The 23,767-nt window shown below is 36.3% G+C and overlaps 1 protein-coding gene across 3 annotated transcripts in view; it reads left to right on the top strand.

The window, feature by feature from the left end:
* LOC108972068 (Y+L amino acid transporter 2) overlaps window positions 1–22,847 on the top strand; it is a 46,669-nt gene extending 23,822 nt beyond the window's left edge. For 2 of the 3 annotated variants that reach the window (XM_018938535.1, XM_018938533.1), the window contains exons 2-9: window positions 7,795–8,268; window positions 13,084–13,330; window positions 17,671–17,890; window positions 18,146–18,360; window positions 18,446–18,675; window positions 18,815–19,067; window positions 19,255–19,319; window positions 21,749–22,847. In XM_018938535.1, the coding sequence (XP_018794080.1) occupies window positions 7,981–8,268; window positions 13,084–13,330; window positions 17,671–17,890; window positions 18,146–18,360; window positions 18,446–18,675; window positions 18,815–19,067; window positions 19,255–19,319; window positions 21,749–21,751 (1,521 nt within the window). In that variant the 5' untranslated portion in view covers window positions 7,795–7,980 and the 3' untranslated portion in view covers window positions 21,752–22,847. Of the gene's footprint in view, window positions 1–7,513; window positions 7,534–7,794; window positions 8,269–13,083; window positions 13,331–17,670; window positions 17,891–18,145; window positions 18,361–18,445; window positions 18,676–18,814; window positions 19,068–19,254; window positions 19,320–21,748 lie in introns of those variants that run through there. The other variant, XM_018938536.1, reaches the window with a different exon arrangement.
* Window positions 22,848–23,767: the final 920 nt, after the last annotated feature.

Raw genomic sequence — 23,767 nt, 5'->3', positions numbered from 1 at the left:
CTAACAAGTTGGTTATATCGACCATAAATTGGACGTAGCGTTCTTGAAGTTGAGGCCACTGACTAAGAATTTCGGTAGTAAATTTTAATAATTTCGGCTCTTTATTGGATCGTATAGCTTTCCATGATGAAATGCAAACTGAAGATATTACTGAAGATAAATGTCAAAAGAGCGGGAAGAAATATGGCGTCTTTTGCTTCCCCAACACAGACTATAACTAAGTTAAAAACCGACGCAGAAGTTTCTTCTTCAAGTGCTCTATCGTTATTGCAGGTTCAACAATTTTTGGCGTATGTCAGATTATTCACGCTCAGTGTGTCCGATTAAGTTGGTAGCTTTTCCCCACATACCCTATTCTCAAACCAAAAACAACAACATTGTTGAGGTGCACGAAATCAATGCTTGCTTTACCTTTGCCGAATAGCTTACACTCTGATTGGAATTTGAAATGGAGCGCAACCTCCCTCCCTACCACCAACTAACCGAGTACTTTTTATTTTCACGGTCAGCAAAATACTTTTTTCCATATTTTTCGATCCAGCAGCGGATAAAATGTAATATATACATACATACACTTGTATTAATATACTAAAATAATGTCACTAGAACGTGCATATTAAGTGCGGCCACTTTGTAAATCTGCATAATAGCAATTTGCAAATCTCGCCCATTTTTATCGGTGTTTGTTGTTGTTTTTCGTTATACTGGGCGTGTGGAGTACATTTAAATTCAATAAACAMCCTATTAACAAGTAATTAATTAATGCATAATAAATAAACAAATGGTGTGAGGCACAAGGCATATTGATGTGTATATCTCATTATTTGTACTTATGTATTAATATATAATATACATATATAGTACATTTATATGACACATAGCGGAGTGGAATCAGCTACTTTTTGTTGCTTTCGGCAAGTGATAAACTTTTTTGTTTCGCTTTGACAGCTGACGCGTTGTGCCCATCCTGTTTGTCTGCTGCGCTAAATTTTTGATTGTCTTATCAGTGCGCTTCAACTCGTTGAAAAATTTATTTATTGTTGTCATATTTATTTTGTTTTTTGTGATAGAAAATTTTTAAATGAGGAAGTGTTGTTTTAAAGCGATTTCGTTTGTGGCAGCCGATTGTTATCGCTTACATACACATACATGCATATACATAGTACATAGAGCATTTGAGAGCCATGATCATACAAGATCACAGTGGCACAGTAAACCTCATCGATTAAATTTATATTTATTTCTAAAATTTKTTTACATTTGCCTCTATAATTGACACAATTATATACATACATTATGACCARAAAGTACRTGKMAATTGTAAATAAAAGGCAAAATATTTAATCAAACTGGTTGACAGATCGCACTCTTATTCGGCATAGTAATTAAGGCCTGTACTAACAACTTYCCAAAATTAATTTTTTTTTTTTTTTCAATTTTATTTACAATTTTCGGGTGTTTTCTCTTCCCAATGTAAGTGTTTTCATGTAATAATATAACCGTGTTGCGTCATCAAAGATGAAGAGAATTATTATTTTTACAAACCGACCTAGCAAATGGCTTAAGGTTGCGAGCGAAGATGATAAGAATATCATGGAAATTCATTTATGTAAGCACTCAGGGCTCTATTAGAAAATTCTCTATACTTTCAGATGAGAAAAGGATAGTTGTCTAATAGTTACGGTTCCGACAACGTCGTGATAAGAAAAGCACGATCGATATCTCAAAAATTGGAGAATTGCTGAATTTACTCGGCTTTTATTCTTTAGAGTTAATTATTTCAAACATTGGTCGCGCCTACGTCTCAGAGGGTCCACCATCCATCAGAGAGTCCAATTTTCGATAACTTGTTCGAACATTTCAACTGGCAAATGATACTCGTCAGGTTTTGTTCCAAGGCCKGCATCGGAKCGGGATTGTCCGCATAGACTTAAGACTTTACATATYCCCGCAATAAAATGTCTARTGATGTGATATCAAACGATCTTGCTAGGCAATCGACCGGCCCAAAACGTGAAATTATCTGCTCRCCGAAGAGTATGTCAATAAATTCACTGATTGATGCGATGTGTGSGAAGTGGCGCCGTCTYCTTGAAAGCAAATGTCGCCGAGATCAGGAGCTTCAATTTCAGRCATCAATTAGTAGATTAACATRGATATSATAAAGCAGAAGARCTGCTGTACAGAACTCTAARAAACGCCTCGATAAGTTTACAGGCATTTACAAACCATATAGTTTATATATGGCATTTCGCAAAGTTGGTATTTTGCTGACCATTAAATTATAATATTTGARATTGGTCTATGGTAAGCTAGTTGCAATCTCCTCGATATCTTTACTTTGATATTGCATGATCTGTTTGCTACGTTTCTTATATCTTATACCTATCTTTTGTTTTCATGCACAATAAATTTTTAATCACATTTCTTAATATTACACAGTTTTTTAAGAAGAATGGCGAATCGAGCTCATATAATCGAAAAGACTGGTATAATTTAAGTTAACAAAAAAGCTTTACACTTCACAAAGGTCCACATTTATGTATTTGTTTGCATTGGATTATATTGTTGCTGTATTCGCATACACATTTTTAGACTAGGGAGTAGAGTTCAATTATATCGACTAGAAAAGGTTCGAATCGAACATGGTTTTATTATAGGAATGAGGCTCTACGCAGAACCCGTTCATCTATAAGGTCTAGAAGAAAAAATTATGATTAATCACAAAACAGAACTCATATAATTAACCAAAAAAAAAATGCATATTACTGTAAATTTAGTGTGAAGGTAAAAACCTTACAATTAATTTGCTAGCACATTTATTAGAAAATTCTATTAACTGTTACTTTCTACATATTTTTTCGCTAACATGAATTCGATTGATGGCCTTTGATAAAAAATCGATAAACAGTTTATATAAGCAGCTGTTAAGGCACCRTTTAGGAATTGATTTGCATCTCATTAACTGTTATATGCATACATAATTACTTGAGGTGGGTATGCACGGGCTGGCAACACAGGTGTTTGTGTGACAGGTGGGCGACGGCTGTGACGATAAAAGGTGAACAAACTAGCCGTCACCAACCAATTTACAGCTCATTTTATTATTATGACTTAGAATTTAACAAACTGGATAAACAATATTTGCATACACACACACACAGATTTGTTTAAATTGAATTGAACCAGTTGAGAGAAATGAATTTAGTGAATGAAGCCGCTGAGGTGAAATTGTTGTTGATTTATACGATAAATTAAGTTAACTGAATTGCATATAACATAAATTATTTGACTGATAAACTGCAGTATCTCTGATACAATCTCTAGCTCTAGAAATATGCCTTAATAAATGTTTGTATTCATTAGCTAGAAGAATACTGAAACAGCGTCTTTCACTTTTTCATCAGAGCTCTTGAAGAAGGCTATGTCAAGAGGAAACATTAACTAAAAATACTCTTTAAATACATTTTAAATATTTTTTGGGCTATTTTTATTCACCAAAATTACCTAGTAAGGATTTTCAACCTACCGGGTGACTTTATAACGCAAATATTGGTCATTATGCGAGTTAACTCAAAAAAATTKAAATCCTTGTGCTTAGATGAACAAAAGCGGGTGAAARCTTGCCTTATGTACCTGAAGGTAGCTCCCTGGCTTTAATATTTGCAACCCGAACTTAGCTCTTCCTTACTGGTTTTGATAGGATTTCTATCTGGTCTTTTTTTCCAGGTGCTAAACGTCAAATCATCTTGRACTTTGACAGTTGACTGAGWTCAGGAGATTTTCCCTTTTTTTRTTTTTTAGGATTKYCTACAAAAATGGCGACAATTTTAAAATTTGCGTTTATTTCGGAACACTCTGTATTTAATTCCAATTTTGAGTTMATTTTTGAACAACCTGTATTTTCTTCGAATTTTGCGTTAATTTCGTGRCACCCTGTATTTTCGAATTTTTCTGTTATTTCATGCACCCTATATTTTATTCAAATTTAGCGTTCATATTGAGACACCCTTTATTMTTATATTTATAACAACGCTTGTATCATTAATGTATGTATTACCAGCTCAAAAAAAACTAAATATTAGGCTGTCAAAAAAGTCTTGCGGTATTTCTTGCGGTATTTTTATTGAATTTTCAATTGTTCATAAACTTTTTTTTGATGACTCATGCCCAGCTCTTGACTGATGCTACGGCTGCTACTATGCCGGTCTCTTTCGACCAATTCAGCGATTTTATCGCAATTTTCGACGGCAGGCCTTCCGGAGCGTGGCGCATCTTCGACCATTTTATTGGCGGCAGAGATGCATTTTTGCCTTTATCGTAGTAGTACTGTAATATGCCGTATTTTCTCTTTATTTTGCTCCATGTTTGCGACGCTATAACTCACRAACGACTTAAAAGAAACGACAATCAATCAARCATGTGTTAGCGCGTGAAATGAGCTTTCCGAAAAGGTATAGCATGACCCGATGCGACRAATAAAACCAGAACTACGCGCTCTCAGCRCCAACTAGCGAAAATACCGTAAGACTTTTTTGACAACCAATATATTCAATATTGTTTAGTACAAGAGATAGAGACCTTATCCAAGTTCAATTCTTTCATTAAGATCGTTTATTACGAAAACCTGCAATTTGTATGAAATCGGTCAAGWAGTTTGTTAGAAAAAACATCAACAGGTAGATAGATGCCTCATACATTTTCTATAACCTTGACTGGGTTTATACAGTTTTCTACGAAGYTTGTAACACGCAAAAGGAAACGTCGGAGWCCCTATATAGTATATATATACATATTCGTCTATCTGTCAATTTTGGGATATCAGCCTGAAATTTTAACTAGTTTTAACACCGGAACCGCCGGTATCGAACTTTAGCATATGCATGACATACGAACTAAATGATTGGAATGAAGTTCTTGTATGAAAAACTTTTTCATTTGACGACTTTTTCTTCACGAAATAATCTCCGAAACTCTTAGCACTATAGCATATAGCTGTCATACAAACTGGCCGATCAATTTCACAATCAAAAACTCTTTACACCCTTTTATGCTAYAAAAATGCACCTGTGACGCGTATTATCGCTTCTGGACAACCGAAGTCAACGTTTTTATTTTCTCTCTTGCTTTCATTTTGATATACATAGGTGACATTTTTCATGATTTACCCAGTGAATGGCGAAAAACGTGCCGAGCACACTCAATTATTACTTATTTACATAAATTATTAAATCAAGTTTTAATACGAAAAAAATGCAATTGATATTTCCCTTATCACCCACAACGTAGCATCAGTTTAAGCGTGTCTACATACAAGCATATACATATGTATATACACATAAATATAATCCAACGTTTATACAAATGTATGTAATACATAAATTATTAAAACATCAGACACACACATACATGCATAGCTGTTTGATAGCATAATTTGTCAATGTCAATGTCGCTCATACGCAAGCGCTCACGAACATGCTTATGAGAGTTTATGGGTGTGTGTGTGACAACTCATTTACACAAATGTGCTGATAATCGCATGCTAAACTATATGCACATGTGGCTGTGTGCTGGCAGTAATATAATTGTCGTTGCGATGCAAATTGACCACAGCACACACGTACATACATATTTTTACACAACGACAACTCGTTGCTAACCATTTGCGTTGCGTAAAATTTTCGCGGCACACGCGCAAACCTTTTTGCGGAGTGATGGTTATTTGCGGGCATTTTATATACATACATATGTATATATGTATGTGCTTCCAGCGATGTGCGGATTCAATTAAGATGATATTTGTATGTACTATATATGTAGGACCAAGCTCAGCCAAGTACATCGTAGCTACCTTCAGTCCTAGCCGACATGTACGATCCATAATGCACGATGAGGGTACACTTCTTGTAGGAACACGCCCAGTATGGATTAACATACGCTGAACTTGCTTAACAGTACACCTACATAAGTCCTACGGCCCCGCCGTTAAGCATTTCTTCGCAGGACCAAGCTCAGCCAAGATTAGCGTTTCATGGTCACCTTTCTGCACTCCTCTGCTCTACTTCTTCTGTTTTCGCTACTTCGTTGCCTTTCGTTTCTGCTCAGTTCCGGAAGAGCAACTGCGGACCAATTCTTCACTTTATTAAACACAAGTTTGTATTGTATCATGCGGTCCACAATACTCTGGAGTCACACGTTCATTGATAAAAGTCTATAAGTCGCTACACTCTACTTCGAATTTCGGGCAGTAAAACCATTACCATAGAATGAACATTCGGTTACGTTATCGCGACCGTACTTATAGAGATATTGTCGAAAGCATCCATGTCCGGTCCGGAAATGCGTCAGGTAATAATCAGTCTCGCCGTGCTATAGCACGTGTCACAGCAGTGGACTCAGAACTGAGTTTTACGGCAACCTAACCATCACCCTTTACTCTTTGGGTTCCTCGTGGGTATCATAAAGTAATAATTCTCAGCAAATCAGCTGATATTGTTTTGTATTCAAAATCACTCTTTATAGGTAGTCGAAAAAGTCTTTTCGTATTTCTAATCAAACCTCACCTTATTATTATTTTTTTTTTTTTTTTTGTATTTATAATGAACTAAATATGTACCATTTTTTGTCGACGATTTTTTGCCATTTTTTCGCTTTAGACATTATTAAATCCGTAACCAAAACAAATGTACTCAGCTGGTGCAAGGTCTGGACTATAAGGTGGATACATTAAAATTTCCCAGCCAAAATCTCCCATTATTTGCAGTGTCATCAATGATGTATGTGGTCTAGCGTTGTCGTGATGGAGACGAAGCTCTTTCTAATGATCAGTTCTGGCCGATTTTTTCGATTGCTTGCTTCAATCCAATCAGTTGTTGACAGTAAAATGGAGAATCATTCGTTTAAGTCAGACGTTGGTTGACCTGGCTGAAACCGCTCATAGTGGAATATTCCTTTCCAATCTCAGCAAACACTCAGCATACCCCTCCGAGGTGTCAATCCTGGCATGGCGCCCATTTCTTAAGCTTCAGCACGCTTGGATCATGAACTTTTCGCACATTATTGTCGTATTTGACTCAGTTTTCATCTTCTGTTACCATTCGCTTCAGAAATGATTCGATTTCATTTCGTTTCAGCCAAAAATCTCAGCTGTTAATTCAGTCCATTAAATTTTTCACAGACGTTACGCCTATGCAGTGCTCTGCCTGCAACTCAATTTGCTTCAAAATTTTTCCAAACGTGTCCAGTATAAAAAGAGGACAGTTTTAGATTTGTTTTCTAGCCAGTTTGTTTGGTTTCTGAAAAAGAACCAATCGCTGTTTGATGATTTCTTGCAAACAGCAGGTAATGAGCTTTGAAAAGGTCTATTTTTAAGACCTTGTTGGGTATTCCATCTAGACCCGGTGTTTTGATATGTCCAAACCTTTTGGCTGCTTTTATCGCTTCCTCGTCGATGACCGATGGTGCTTTCGTGCAAATATATAGATATACATATGTATGTTAGTATTTGTACATGAATACTTTGTTAATGAAAAGGTGAGAAAATTAAGATCTTCAAACGCTCAATGCCAAATTGAATATAAATGGGTATATGTGTGTATGTATGCAAAGTTCAGCAAATATTGCTTATGCACAGAAATACATACACACGTATGTACATATATACATATATGTATATATAAGCTCCCTCAAAAACAAACAAGTTGCAAGTGCCTAAACACGAGTGTATTTTTAACTAAAGCCAACAAATTTCCAAATTTATTTACTCAAACGCCAATATCATTCTTCTATTTACAGATTTCCACGCCAACACACACCTGCACATATTTTATATACATAAACACACACCATAAATAATACAAGGTATAAATAATAGCACGCAACAAGCTAAACAGCTGCCTCTGCAAAAATTCTAATTGTTTAGCATAAAGCAATTAACGCCTTGATTGTCGAAATAAACGCACATATAAAGCACACACAAACATGGAGACTGAATCGCTTAATCGGAAAAATTCCTCACGGAAAAGTTCGGTAATCAATGGTAATGGCGATGCGCCGGCCAAGGTGACGACGGATGGCGAGGGCGGCGACGGCGGCGGCGGTGGTGAGGTGACTTTAAAGGCGAAAATGAGTTTGATCAACGGCTGCACTGTGATCGTTGGTTCGATCATTGGCTCCGGCATCTTCGTGTCGCCCACTGGCGTGCTGCGCTATACCGGAAGCGTGAATTTGTCGCTGATCGTGTGGGTTATTTCCGGCCTCTTTTCGATGGTGAGTAAGCACATGCAGCTTATATTTGCATAAATCAGTCATTGTTATATATTACTGTCATAATAAGCGCATGACGATTAGTTTCAATCGAATTAAGAAAATATAAGGAAATAGAATTTATATGGAACTAATTGTTATTTAACATTCTTGGGCGATGTGTAGGGTATTTTCCATGGAAACCGACTCAACTATATGAGTCTACGTATTGGTTATAATATATACTTATGTGTGTAGGTTCGCTGATTTTCAACTAGTTGACTCAGCAAGATATTTAAAATACCAATAATTAAGTATCAGCTGAAAGTTAGCGATCAATAAATATTATCTTGAACATGTTTGTTTTTCCCACGAAGTTTGTAATACCCAGAAAAAACGTCGCGGGCCCTATAAAATATAAATTGTCAAAAAACTCTTGCGGTATTTTTTATTTATTATTTTTTTTATTTTATAACGGTTTGGTGACTCATGCCCAGCTCTTGACCGATGCTACGGCTGCTACTATGCCGGTCTCTTTCGACCAATTCATTGGAAATGAGCTTTCCAAAAAGGTATAGCATGAGTCATGACTCGATGCGACGAATGAAACTAGCGCCAACTAGCGATAATACCGCAAGACTTTTTTGACAAACTAATATACTATAAAGGGTGATTCAGTTCGGGGTTCCCTACTATTTTAAAGAAAAAACGCAGACACTTCAAATTCATTGGGGAATGTTTATTATCATTCAAAAGACCATTCTTTATCATTTATTTTTTGAATATTATCTATTTAAAATGTCTAAGACGTAGCCGCGGTCTCAGATGGCCCATCCGTTGAGTCCAATTTTCTATGACTCATTCGCGCATTTCGACTGATAAAGCCCGAACAGAAGCGGGACTGGCCGCATACACTTTGGACTTTACATATCCCAACAGAAAAATGTTTAACGGTGTGAAATCATATGAGCTTGGATGTCAATTGACCGGGCGAAACGTGAAATTATCTGCTCACCGAGTGTTCTCTCAATAAATCCATTGATTGATACGATGTTTGGGAAGTGACGCCATCTTGTGGAGACCAAACGTCACCGATATCACGTACTTCACTTTCCGACATGGAACCGTCGGTTATCGACGGCGCGATAACGGTCGCCCTTGACGGCTACATTGTCAAGGGAATCATTTTTGCAGAAATGTGCTCTTGGATCTCTTTAAGCTATTCTTCGTCTCAAATGCGGCAATTTTGTTGTTTACATACCTATTGAGCCAGAAATAGACATCATCGTTGATTTTCAATTTTCCTGGAACTTTTCAAGAGCCTCAATGGGCGAAACGATGTCGCTTGGGAAGGTCGATCAGCTTCAGTTTTTACACGAGCTATATTTTGTACGCTTTTTATTTAAGAAATCAACGTAAAATGCGACAAGTCGATCTATACGATTCGAGCTGCTACGAACCACGATCTTCGTGTACACTCTCAGAATATCTTCTACCGTTCCCGAAGCTCAACTTCAAGGGAATCGGGCAGCTGAAGTAGAAAAATAAAACCACTGAGCTGCTGCATAAGACTATTTTGGTTACCACCCGGGTTCATAATGGACCAGTTCATCTCTGCATCGATTGCGCTCTTCACTTGCCAATGCGCAAAAGACCATAAACCTTTCGTAGAACCTTTCTCTCGAAAACTCGCAACGTCAGCCTGGAGAAACCAAAATTAACGGCGCGGTTGTTATGGTCAATGATATCGATGTCATCGGCGTGTCGTACACTCATGTAGAAGGTTGTACCTTCTCTATTCAGATCTGCAGCTCGAATTATTTTCTGGTGGAGTAGATTGAAGAAGTCGTACGATAACAGGTCGCCTTATCTGAAACCTCGTTTGGTATCGAACGGCTCAGAGAAACCCTTTCCGATCCTGCTGGAGCTTTTGGTATAGCTCAACGTCAGTTTTTACAGCCATATTAGTTTGACAGGAATACCAAATTCAGACATATTGGCAAAAGGGTAGCTTCTTTCCATCATTTTACTAATGATACAAATAATAAAGGGCGATCATCTAAGTTTATATGTAATAGTAAGTCTAAGTAGCTAAATAATGATCAAATATTTTTCCTAACCGGTGGAAAAGTGCTTCCTCGCTCATTTGGCTAAACCTTCATAGATAAAAGATTAGAATCCCTAAACAAATATTGTAGCTACTTTAAGATCTTGAAAAATTTCCCGTACAAAACTCGCCAAGAGGGGTGTTTTTACTTATTGGAATGAGCAGGGTAAGATGGCACTACAGCTGACTTAGACTCGACTAATTTGATTGATTTACTTTCTGATATATTAGTGATATATGTAATTATTCTTCTTTTGTTGACAGTTGTTTTTCATAAGCGTCCGAAGCCCCAAAAAATTTTCTCCTCCAGAAAATGGTCTGAGAGATCTCGCAGTCATTGCCTGCTGAATCAATTCAATACCCATCTGCGTTGTGTTGTCAGCAGAATTTCTATGTACAAGTATCTATCGTAATGGCGTATTTTATTAGATTAATAAACTATTCCTCATTAATCATAATATGATCCGATGCTCGCTATGAAAGGGTTGAGGTTATTTAGTCAAAATGGTATTTAGAGCTTCTTTTTAGCACTTTTACTATATCTGAAGTTTAGTTTTGAAACCATTTAATAACTCACGAACATATTTATGAGAGAAATGGATTCCGAAGCGAAATTTAAAAACAACTGCCACACGCAAAAGCAATGAAAAAGAAGACATACAAATTAAAATGAAAATGGTGTGAGTATTCGGAAACGCATTCTCTCAGTGTTTTAATGAAATTCTTAGCATTCTTCGCAGGAGTACACATGTCATAGCCAGTTCCTGACAATGTAGACGCACTATGCCCACTAACACCAATGCGAGTGGCATTTGTGCACGACTACACAAATTGGAGTAAATAACCAGCCACTGGCATGCGCTTATATAATTCAATTTAGATGCATATACCAATAAAAATGGATAAGAAAGTAGCTAGTACATATATACTTAGATATACAAATATAATTATCTATATATGTACATTTTATGTTGATATATCTACTTAACCAAGAGCTTTTTTTTCAAACGAGCTTTATAGGTCACGAATAATGACTGTATTGGACTTCCACGTATTGAAAGTAGAGCGGAAAATTGTGGCATAAAAATAAAAGCGCAAGAGTTATGACTTTGACAGACAATTGCTTAGAGAATGGATGCATGTGTGTCCTTGAAGGTACTTAGTCGGTCAGGCAATAAGCAATGTTATTGAACGAATTCAGAATTTGTTGTATTTAATTGATTGATAATACCACCAATTGTTTATATTACTCGGCAAATCGTGGGTTGTAAACTTAATTAAATTGCATAGGTTTCTTTAAAAACCTTCTGATATTTAGAAGTATATAAAAATAGTATCAACCACCAAAACAATTTCCAGCATAGTATATGCTTAAAAGTAAGCGAAGAAATTCATCTCTACAAGGTGTCTAATACCTCCCCCATTAAATTCACATCGACACATTGAGAACTGGATAAAAGACTGCAAACTGGATCTCAATATTGGGGAAAAGACAAAGAAATCTACAGGCAATTTTCACTAGGATGCTTTCAGGTATAATTTCCGAATGCTACGAGTCACCGCATGACTCGAACCAACTCTTTGCATAACCTACGAAGCCATCTTATTTAACATTCCTCTCCCTATTATTCGACTCAATACAGTCAATTTTTTGAGAAAAATCAAAGTTTTGATGTTCGATAGTTCGATTTAGAAGGAGGATTTTAACAGATAATGTGAAGTTTGCTGCCGTCGCCTAGTATTTTGTTTAGTTTTTAACGGTTCTTATCATTACTTAAGTACTTTAGGTTAGGTTAATCTGATAGGCCAATGAGCCCCGCATAGACCTTTGATCCTTTGCGATACCAGACGGAGTCCACATGCTAAGTCCACGAGAAATAGTCATCGTTTAGGATGCTTCTGCTTGACGCGAATTTTAACAGACACTGCTGCGGATAACTCCTCCAGTGTATCATAATGTGGGGACCCCAGATGCTTATAGCGCAATCTTGCCAATGCGGAACAAGTGCACAAATGAAATGATCCATTGGTTTCTTGGTGTCTTGCTCTAGGCATTTCCTGTAGTCTTCTCGATCTGTCAGCCCCATCTTGCGGATGGTAGTTCGTGCCATTGGATTTTCATTTTTATTGTCCGGCTTTTGTAGATGTCGTCGTATAGATAATGCATGGGTTTTCCAATATTAAACACGATGTTCCAGATGTTAGCCTTACACTATTCTTGGAAATCTCGTCCATACTTAAATACTTTGAAGTTAGATTAACTTTCCAAAGGCCTGTATAAAAAACGGGTGAAGTTTTTCTCATATCCAGTAGTACCACCACTCTAACGAATCGGATCCATAAACCCGAAATCCAATAGTAATGATTTCGAAAATGAAACAAAAAAAAACTTCACACAAATTACTTTGTCTTCCTTTTTGCTGCCGAAGCTTCCACATTTCATTCACAGTTCCTAGGGCACTGTAAACTAACTCTTCTATAGGTTTCATCGATGTTTTTAGGGTCGGCTCCAGTTACATATAAACATGCCTTTCAATTCAACTCATATAGTAGAATTTTCTTAAAAGACTCTTTATGCATTGATAGCTAAAGTGCCATCGCCACGAAGACCTGTCATCAAATTTTGTGAAAATTCAGAAATTCAGGCGTAATCTATTCTTAGAAAGTACAGTTACCAAAGTGTAGTTTATATTATAATTAATCACCACTTCCCTCGAATTTCCACCCACTAGGTTGGTGCCTACTGCTATGCCGAGTTGGGCACAATGATCACCAAGTCTGGTGCGGATTATGCCTATATCATGGAGACATTCGGTCCCTTCATGGCCTTCATACGTCTTTGGATCGAGTGTATGATTGTGCGCCCCTGCTCACAGGCGATTGTGGCGCTCACCTTCAGTGTCTACGTAATGAAGCCGTTCTTTCCGGATTGCCAGCCACCAGATGATTCGGCGCGTATGTTGGCCGTGTGTTGCATATGTAAGTACAAACATATTATACATATGTATGTATATATTACTTATTTATWTAATAATAATAGATTAGAATTTGCTAAGTATTCCAATTGCATTTCATAAATCAAAGCGACAAAATCAGCGAATTCAGTGCACTTTCAAATACCTAGTCATCGTTCTTGACCTAAAGATTAGGCGCTTGTAAACGCCGTTAGAACAACACAACCGCCATTGCTAATGTTTACTAACAAAAATATTAATAATAATAATAACAAATATGTATGCACTCGTGTATATTTCACATAAGAGGAAACGCAATTTTCAGCTGCTAATTGATGCGCACGCTGCCGCCGGTTAGTGATCGCATATAAACAAGTATGCTTACTTAGTAGCTACTTAGTCGCTCTTTTCACTACTTATGTACGTGCAAACAGTAAACACTCGAGTCGTCTAACAAATTGAGCACACAATTTCATTATATTTGTCTGTCTTAAGGGCTACTAATCCCGAAAAATATTGCGAATCCCGAAATTTCGGGATTTAAATTTAAATTTATAATTATATTATATACTGACACATCTGAAGGGAATTCCAGTGTTTGAGACTTTCAGTCCCGAAATGTACAAATGATACCCAAATTTCGGGATTTTATTTAAGTACATTTAGATGTCGACATTTTTGAAAAGGGAACATCAGTGTTTAAAGACTATCAGTCCCGAAATATATTACTGGTCCCGAAATTTCGGGATTTTACTTAAGTGTTGAAATATTTGAAAAAGGATTTTCTTTAAGTCTGCGCAGATGTTGACGTATTTGAAAAGTGAAATACAGTGTTTAAAGGATTATCAGTTCCGAAAAAAATGTCTGATCAAGAAATTTCGGGATTTTACTTATGTGTCTATAGATGTGACATATTTGAAAAGGGAACATCAGTATTTAAAGGACTATCAGTCCCCAATATTGCTGACCCCAATTTTTTTGTCATACTATTATTGATTTTTGACTAACGTCACGAATCCAAATTTTTCTAATGTCAGTGCTAAGATTAAATTCTATCCAATCCAAAATATTACGGTTCGACAGAGAAATTAGGAAATCGACTTATAATAAGGCTCTTTGAATCTTAAAGTCGCATCCAAAACTGTACAGTTGCCAAAGTTCCAAGGAAAAAAAAACAAACAAAAATCGTTATCTTCGCAGTGCTGCCTTGGAAAATAGTCCATAACAAACTTGGTGAAGATATTTTGTCCAATAAAATAATTTTCCATAAAATAATTTGATCTTGAACTTTATCCAAAAGTGGTCCAATCAAGAGTTTCGATAAATGAGTAGCTTTTTGATGAAAAACTGAGGCTTACGAACTTCGTGGCAAATCTTATACTGTGTAAGCTGTTGTCAGAAAGATAAATGTTAATTTTATATGAAACAAGTAGAGGATGTTCCCATCCACATTTTGTCGAGACATTCGACATCAAGTTGCATAACAAGAAGTTTTATGGAGACTCTCTGAGTTATACTCTCTACCATCTTTTGCCTGATCCATCCTATCGAGATTATTGAACAGTGCATGTAAGAACAGGCTCCTTAAAAACAATTCGGCATTATAAAAATTTAGACTCACATAATCCGGAGACTTCTGTTAATAGTTTCGCAAGCTTACATGATCAAATACATAACGGCACTTGTTAATTTGAGCTGCAGCAAAAAGCTGCTTACTGATTACGCCAAGTAGGAACTTCTTTCCACAAGCATATGTATGTATGTATGTATGTATGTATGTGTATATTTACTCACTACAAACTTATATTTGTATGTATATGTATAGTGAGTACATACATATGCACAATCTTGTTGTTTTCCAGTTGAATGCGCCAATATGGATTTCCTTGTGAATCAAATAAATTTACTGTTAAATCAATATACACACACACTACCATACAATTTAATCTAGTTTCCTCTTTTTTCTCAAGAAGTCACAAAGAGTTGGTGGATTATGAAAATTTTCTTTAAATTGCATCATGCATTTTGCTAAGATTCCCATGACAGGCATACTACAGCGGTTGTTCAACGAAACACAACTAAAATTATTGTAAATATTAAACTGCTATGAAACAATTATAGATCTCGGTTTTTTTTTTTTTTTTTTATTTTTTTTTTTTGGATTGTTCGAGATCTCTAGACCTTACAAGACGTAGCCCCGTCAACAGTTAATAGTTGCCAGTTCCCAATTAAAGCAGTCACATGAGGAATACCGTTTCGAGGACTTTAGTCGTTCTTTTATTACTTTCTATTTCTCTTTTATTTCTCAATATAACGACCAGGCCTTCTTGAAATGTTTTTAAACAATTTTTAGATCATTCCATTGCTCATTCCGGATAGTATTATAACCACAATACCCACATCGGTGAACCTCTTTTAATCATTGTCATTACACAACTTTACAACCTTGGACCATCTTTAAGTCGATCTTTGAAGTGCATTAAAAGTTTTCGAATCATCTGAAATAGTTCTTACATATTGGACAAAACTCTCTCTCCTAGAAAATGGACGTAAAACGTCTACCAACAAAAAGGAGCGGTGATGTCATAATGAAAGAAAAACTAAAATTCAGTAAAAATGGGGTCCGTGTTTTATTATGCAGATAATTTTATACCATTTTTGATTTGAATAAATTTTCGGCCAAATAGCTAGCTGCACTTGTTTAAAGCAATTTTGAACACATTGTCTCTCCTCTTCTCGATCTCTTCGGGCGTTGCTGGTTGATTGGCGTAAGGCCGTAACATATCATCAGAGGAAATAGACTATAGACGTTAAACCACATGACCTTGGGGCCATTTGCCTGAAACATTTCTCGAAATTAAGGAAACATGTTTATGCTTAGACCAGTAACATGAGGACCGACTTGTTGGAAATAGGCATCGTCGGTGTCGATTTCATCAAATTTCATTAAAAAAAAGTCGATCAATATCGTGCTATAACGCTTGCTTTTGTTCGTTCTTCCTTATTTAAAAAAAAAAATTAAATCCGATAAACCATAATCGACACCAAACGGTAAATTTTTTGAGATGCTAATGGGTTTTCTGAACCACATGAAGATTTAACAAACCCCAATAGCGACAATTTAGTTTTTTGACGAAGCCCTTAAGTCAGAAATGGGTCTCATCTGAGAGATGATTACTAATCTAAATTGAGTAATAATCTTGGACATTTCTTGGAGGGATCGGGAGGGATTTTGGAAAAGCCTAGATCACACAGACGTAGTCAAGTTAAAGCTTGGAGTTCATGAGTGCGTTCCAGACCAGACCGTTCGGGAACCGGGGTAAATAGAGTGACTAGGATTTTCAAACTACCTATTTGTCTTAAATACTTTAGAAAGAATACTTCTTATCAACGTCCTACAAAATCAGCTTTATCAACTTTCTCACTTTCCTTTCTATTTTCTCTGCACTCCTGAGCAGGGCCGTGACACAAAACGATCTATCTTATATTTGCTATTTTTCGAAGGTCGAAGAATAACTTAATTCCTCTTATATCAAATCTATACATTTCGAGGAGATCTTTAACATAATAGGCGTATAGGTGTATAGTAAAGGTTGAGTCATTTCTAGATTCCCTACTTTTGTAAAGAAAAACACAGAAACTTCAAATTTATTGGGAAATGTTTATTATTATTCGACATTTATTTTTTGAAGATCATCTCTTTTAAATGTTGGCCGCCGCTATGTCTCGGGTAGTCTATCCGTCGAGTCCAATTTTCGATGACTCGTTCGAGCATGACAAGTGATGATGTTTTGCTCAAAGGCCTGAATCGCAGCGGGATTGTCCGCATAGACTTTAGAGTTCACATATGCCTACAGGAAAACTCTAATGGTGTGATAACACATGATCTTATTTCCGTTGACCAAATCTCACTTATAACTGGCACTATTGACATTGAAACGAGGCTTGACATCACCAATTCAAACATAATAATAATTATATAAAATATACTAATTAAATTAAGACATTCACGTATCTTCTAATTAGTTGTACTAATGAAAAATGTGCATAATAAAATTAGACCTATGTGCTGATTCCATCCAATGCACGCAGTAGATTTCCAAATATGTGTGAATATACCAACCGAGAAGGCAAATCTAACTTCTAATATCAATTCAGCGCAATTTCAGTAAACTCTGTTACTAACATCTACAACAATTGTACTCTTCAAGCCATGCTGTCTCATTGAATTCCGCAAAACTTCATAGATCGCATTTAAATTGCCTCGAAGCATTCATTTCTATTAGCCGAGTTTCTCTAACTCTGTTATTTGCTGGCATTTTACACTATCGGTCATGCTGTAGCCCTCTCAATCTCTCTTTGCAGTGGTGTTGACTTTCATCAACTGCTGGGACGTTAAATGGGCCACCGCTGTGCAGGACATTTTCACATATGCCAAGCTATTGGCGCTCTTCATCATCATCGCCACCGGCGTGTATCAACTGTACTTGGGCAAAGTGGAATATTTTACATTCGAGAATACGGACACAAAAGTGACATCGCTAGCGTTGTCCTTCTACTCCGGATTGTTTGCTTACAATGGCTGGTAAGTTGACACTGCATCTGTGGGTTATGGGCGTGTAAACAAGGAAATCAGTTGGACACATAGCTGCAAATATCCACTAAGTAAGGAGATTTGAGTAATTGGCTCACAGGCTGTCCGAAGCAAAGGATATGTGTGTCATGGATTTTGTTTGTTTTGTTTTACTACTCAACTAATAAAATTATTGCCATTAGATGTTGGTATAAACTCTGCGCTTGTTTACTTACTCCCTCACTGCAATTTCTCTTCACCCTTTAGGAATTACTTGAATTTCATTATTGAAGAACTGAAGGATCCGGTAAAGAATTTGCCACGCGCCATCGCCATATCCTGTACACTGGTCACAATTGTCTATGTGATGGCCAACGTTGCCTTCTACACCATCTTGTCGCCGGAGGAGGTTCTCGGTTCGGCCGCTGTGGCGGTGACCTATGCGGAGCGCGCTTTTGGCATATTTGCGTGGACGGTACCAGGTGAGTTAATGAGAGATTTCGGAAAGCCGTGAGAAATCGCGTACCACCGGTCAGCTAATTGTGAAAACTTCTCTTCTGCTTAAAGTTTTCGTTGCGCTCTCCACCTTCGGCGCCGTGAATGGTATTTTGCTTACCTCATCACGTCTTTTCTACGCTGGCGCCAATGAAGGTCAAATGCCGGAAATCTTAACAATGATTCAAATACAACGATTCACGCCCACACCTGCTGTGCTGATAATGGCGCTGCTGTCGATGTTGTACCTCACCGTGTCGGACATATTTGCGCTCATCAATTATGTGGGCTTTGCCACTTGGGTGAGTGATTAAATTAACTTTACAAAAATATTTCAACATTTTCAACTAACCAATAATCTATTATATATATGAGCACCCTGTATTTACTATTTCTAATATCTCTCTTTTTCTCTCTCTCTCTGCTTTCTCAATTAAATAGTTGAGCATAGGCGTTTCGGTACTCTGTCTTCCCTGGTTGCGTTATGCTCAACCCAATTTGCCACGCCCCATACGTGTACCGCTCGTTTTTCCCGTTATTTATCTACTCGCCACCATCTTCGTCACCGTTGTGCCCATGTACGCTAGCCCTGTGGAAACCGGTTATGGCATCCTAATGATCCTAAGCAGCATACCTGTCTATTTGGTGTTCATTGCGTGGAAAAACAAACCGATTTGGTTCCAGAAAACAATGGGTAAGTTGTTGGTTAAAAGCATAAGCGTGTAGTACAAGCATATTCAAAGGCATAAAAGCGCTTCTTTAAAACTCCCAAAATTGAATTTACGTTCACGAAACACCCATTGTATGATTTAATTTGATTAATTACGTTTTGAAATCACGCACATTCACCCATGCCGCTATGTTGTATTATTCTCTTTTAGGTGGATTCACTCAAGGACTGCAAAAAATGTTGATGGTTGTACGACCAAAAGCTTCCGCTTCAAAGGTTTTTATTTAATTCATTTCTTTTTCAATATTTTTGCACTCACTTTTGATTCAAGTCATGCACATTGTTTACTAATAGTTGAATTATTTTGAAAATAACTTTAAAATTTTTTCGTAAAATTTTTGCTTGCCTTTGACTTTTAATTGGTTTCAATTTGAAAGAATCGTTTAGTTTAATTCGAGCACCCTTTAGTAAACATTTGTTGCACTTAGTTGTTCATAGTTCATAGTACAATAGAATATAAGTAGCGAAATTTTAGGCTATAAAGGTATTCACAAATCAAGTTTGTTGCCATTTCCTGCATTAAAAAGTCTATATTAGAATCAATATATAATAACAAAAAAAAAAACTTACAATTAATTTTATAAGCCTATTCTCGATACGTTAAAATTGCGTAATGTTTGCCTTAATGGCGGAATATCGTTACTGAGGTGAGAGTCATAATGCCCCTCTCTGAGGACCGAACTTTCATAGAAACCTAAGAGTTTCGAAAATCGATAAATCCTCTAGTTTTGAAAACGAAAGAAAAAACTTAAACCTACCACAGCTGGATCGTTCAGAAGCAAGTTATTATTCAACCTTGCCTCTTTTTAAATACCTACGTCAATTGAAGTCTGGTAAGGTTTTCAGCCTTACCGCCTGAATGGCCATTTTGCAAACTGGTAGCGGAAAAGAAAGAATTCACAAAACATGTTACTCTGCTCAGACAAAATTAGCACTACAAGGGTTTCATAGTGTCAAACAAATTTCATGCGAGGATATCCACAGCATCAAATAAAAATTTCTTTAAAATAAGACAAATTGAGAACTCTGCAGAATCTCAGGAAAAAAGTGTTCAGTCTAAGTGAGATCAGGTTAGGTCGCATGGCTGATTCTCCCACTAAAAGTAAAATAGGAGCCCACTTAGCCAGCTATGGTGCTGGTCTTTTGTGATTCCGAAAACTTCTAGATATGGATCTTCTTCTTCTTTATGAGCGCAAACACCGCTTGCGCGGTTATAGTCGAGTTTACAGCAGCGCGTCAGTCGTTCTTTCTTTTCGCTGTTTGGCGCCAATTGAAAATTAAAAGTGTAGACAATTCCTTCTCCACCTGGTCTTTCTAACGGACTGTACTATGTCCAAGTCGTCCTATACTTTGGACAGCCCATATTTCGATATTTCGTCTTGCCCTCGTCTACTACTAGATGCATTTGCGTAGCCATACGTCTTGCAGAATATTATACCTTGTCTATTCAGATCTGCAACTCGAAATATTTTCTCCAGGAGTAGATTGAAGAAAGCGCATGATAGAGAGTCGCCTTGTCTTAAAAGTCATTTGGTATCGAACGGCTCGGAGAGTTCTTTCCCGATCCTGACACAATTTTTAGAATTGCTCAACGTCAGATTATACAGTCATATTAGTTTTTCGAGGATTCCAGATTCAGACATAGCGCCATAGAGGCAGCACGTTTTTGTGCTGGTTACTGACTGAGATGCTTCAAACTAATAGTAGCAAAAAAAAAAAGGCTGCGTCGGACTAGATATGTAAACTCCCCGAATATAACCCTATTGGACAGTATCCAGTCAGAACGTTTAGGCCACACATGTTTTGTTTGTTGACCATCGTTTGCCAAAGTTACGAAAGTTTCATAGATTTAACGCAAGAGTCCAAGTGAGCGCTGCACCGACTCGTTGCCAGTCTAGTGAAATTGAGGTAAGCATGCATTCTCTAACAAGCTCATCAGTTTTGCGGTTTCGATACATTTATGGCAGCCACCTCCGTCACTTCAAAAACATTACAGTGATAGACTAAAGCTAAATTTAATGACGTGTTCCCGACTTAAGACGCACCTTCCTTTTTTTCTCTAAAGCTTCGATCAAATATATCTACAGGTGTTACATTTAGTGCTATTACTGGCCTTCGTGCATCACACATGCCAATAAAGGGCGCTCTTTGACTAAAGAGTATGATTTTTCCGAGCGTTTTTCTCTAGAAAACAATTTTTCTATAGTTGTACAAGGCAACCGATGCCTTCCTCACTCTCTCCTCAATTTTTAGCCTCCACAAAAGCTTTCTGTTCAAGTTAACCTCCAAGTACTTCACCCTGTCCACAGGTGGAATACCAGAGCTTTCCAATGAAGCGTTCAAGATCAAAATTATGATATTTGTCCTAAGAAATGTCTGAAGAAAGGCTTTTTTTAATTAAATTAATGATATAAGAATGCCAAACTTTTTAGCAGCCTAAAAAAGGACTAAGCAATTGATCAATTTTGTGAATACCCTTATTATTTGTTCAAGGAAAACTAAGAAGCACAGTTTTCGAGAAATAAAAATAGTAATTCAGCATCTCAATTTTATTATAATAAAAAAAAATTATTAAAAATTATTATATAAATTTAATTTTGGAAATATTTCTGCATTTTTATTAACCTCAAATATTAATTTTGCAGTAAGCCTCACACGTTTCCTACAGAAGACGCTAATGGTAGTCGGCAAAAGTAAACCAGCTCAGGTGTAAATTTCATAAGCATGGATCCGTAACGCTACATACACACATACATACTAGATATACATATGTACATATATGTATATAAACATAAACCGTGCAGCCATGTACGATTTCTCACAAGGCATTTAAGAATTTACATGATGTAGGCTCCCATATAGTAGTGATTATATATGAATATTATAATTTTAAAAAGAAATGATGCAGAGCAGAAAGAACTAGGGAAAGGCTTTTGTGTATTGAAGCTCCGTTAGGCAATAATCTTAAGTTTAAATAGTTTAAGATGGCTAAAAAATATAAAGAATTGTTGGACAAGTGTAAAAAAAGCATAAACTGTTAAATTAACTTTTGGAGGGGACCACTACCAAAAAAAAAAAAAAAAACCAGTGTATTTTGAATAAAAAAAGCAAAGATTTATAAAGAGTAATAATGATGGTGTTCGCGTGCATTTTTAATATTTTTTCTCAGTGAGTCCTTAGCGAAAGCTTTTAAGCTGGAAACCGTATCAAATAACATATAGTTTTTAAGCAAATATTTCAATATGCTGTGAATACCCCTAATGCAATGAAATAGTCCAGTGCTGCATACTGCATGTTTAATAAATATTTTAGAAACTATTTTAGCGCAGAGCCACTATAAATTAAGTACTTTTTAAATAGAAATAATATTAACAAAAATGAAGGATTTGAGCATATAGAATACTTAATGCTTTAAATATACCCGAAAAAATATTAAAAAATATGACAAACTATTTAAGTCCTCAAGTTTAAGACGTTCTTATTGCTCATATGCAAGCTTAAAGCTTTTAAAGTTAGACGTTCGAGCTTTTGGAAGGAGAACAGTTAAAATAAAAAAGTTCTGATTCGAATCATCCAGTTCGAACTATTCCAGTATACTATATGAATATACCTAATTTACCATATATATTAACTGATTTGCTTTTAATTATGCCCAATGACACTACATATACCATAAAGCTTTCAAAAGTTTTTCTTTTAAGTTAAATATTTTTAGATTTAAGTTAAGCTTTTTTAAATACTTTATTGCATCCATTTTTTAAAACAACATTTATTTCGTATCTGTCTCAATGAATAAAATAACGCTTGTGTAAATTAAAATTATTAATGTTGCCACATTATTTTATTTTCTTATTAATTCAGAATTTGGAAAAATTTAAAAAATAAAATTAAAAAAAAGATTTAAGTTTTACGGTTTTACCAATCAATATAATGTTTTCGTTATCACGTCCAATAACGGTATTGTTGAACACTACTAAAAGTATGTCACTGAACAAGTGTCCTACAAGCAATAAATTTCACTACCAAGATGGTACGGAAGGGCTTCACAGGATCGGTTATAAAATTAGGACTAGATGAGTGGCACCACCTACCTTTATGTCAAGTGAAATCCTACATCTCAAGCAGTACCTACTATATCTTGAACCAAAATTAGTGTGTGATGTTTGTGTAACTATTTCTATCTGTTAAAATGGGCGAAATTGATTGACAAACACGCCTGCTTCCCATATAATAGACTATTTAATTCTAAATCGAAGAAAAAATGTTCAAGGACCCAAACACCAAATATGTGCACCCCAGTGAATTTGGCTGATTTTTTTTTATCGATTCTGTGGGTCAAACTGTGAGTTGCAGCATTGAAATTAAGGAAAAATTGCTTGTGATGACAACATGCCTCTGTGGAAAAACAGATAAAATCGGGTAATAACTCGCTAGGCCCCCATATACCTAATAAAAAATAGTTTCGAACTTCCGTTTGACTTTATGCCGCAGCCATCGAACAATATGTAAGAAATCTTAAGAAAGAATGTATTTCAAATAACAGTGCATCCTCTTAACTAAAATTTTAGAAATCAGGGCATTGCTGCCTCTAGTTTAATATAGAGTTTTACCAAGACCTGGAGGCGTTTTCCCGGCTTTGAGCCTTGCATTATTATTAAATAATA

Source organism: Bactrocera latifrons, unplaced genomic scaffold (genome assembly GCF_001853355.1).
Source record: "Bactrocera latifrons isolate USDA-ARS-PBARC rearing strain unplaced genomic scaffold, ASM185335v1 scaffold_374, whole genome shotgun sequence".
Classification (NCBI taxonomy): Eukaryota; Metazoa; Arthropoda; class Insecta; order Diptera; family Tephritidae; genus Bactrocera; species Bactrocera latifrons.
The sequence above is the reverse complement of the archived record's forward strand: the minus strand, read 5'-3'. Positions and strand labels throughout refer to the sequence as shown.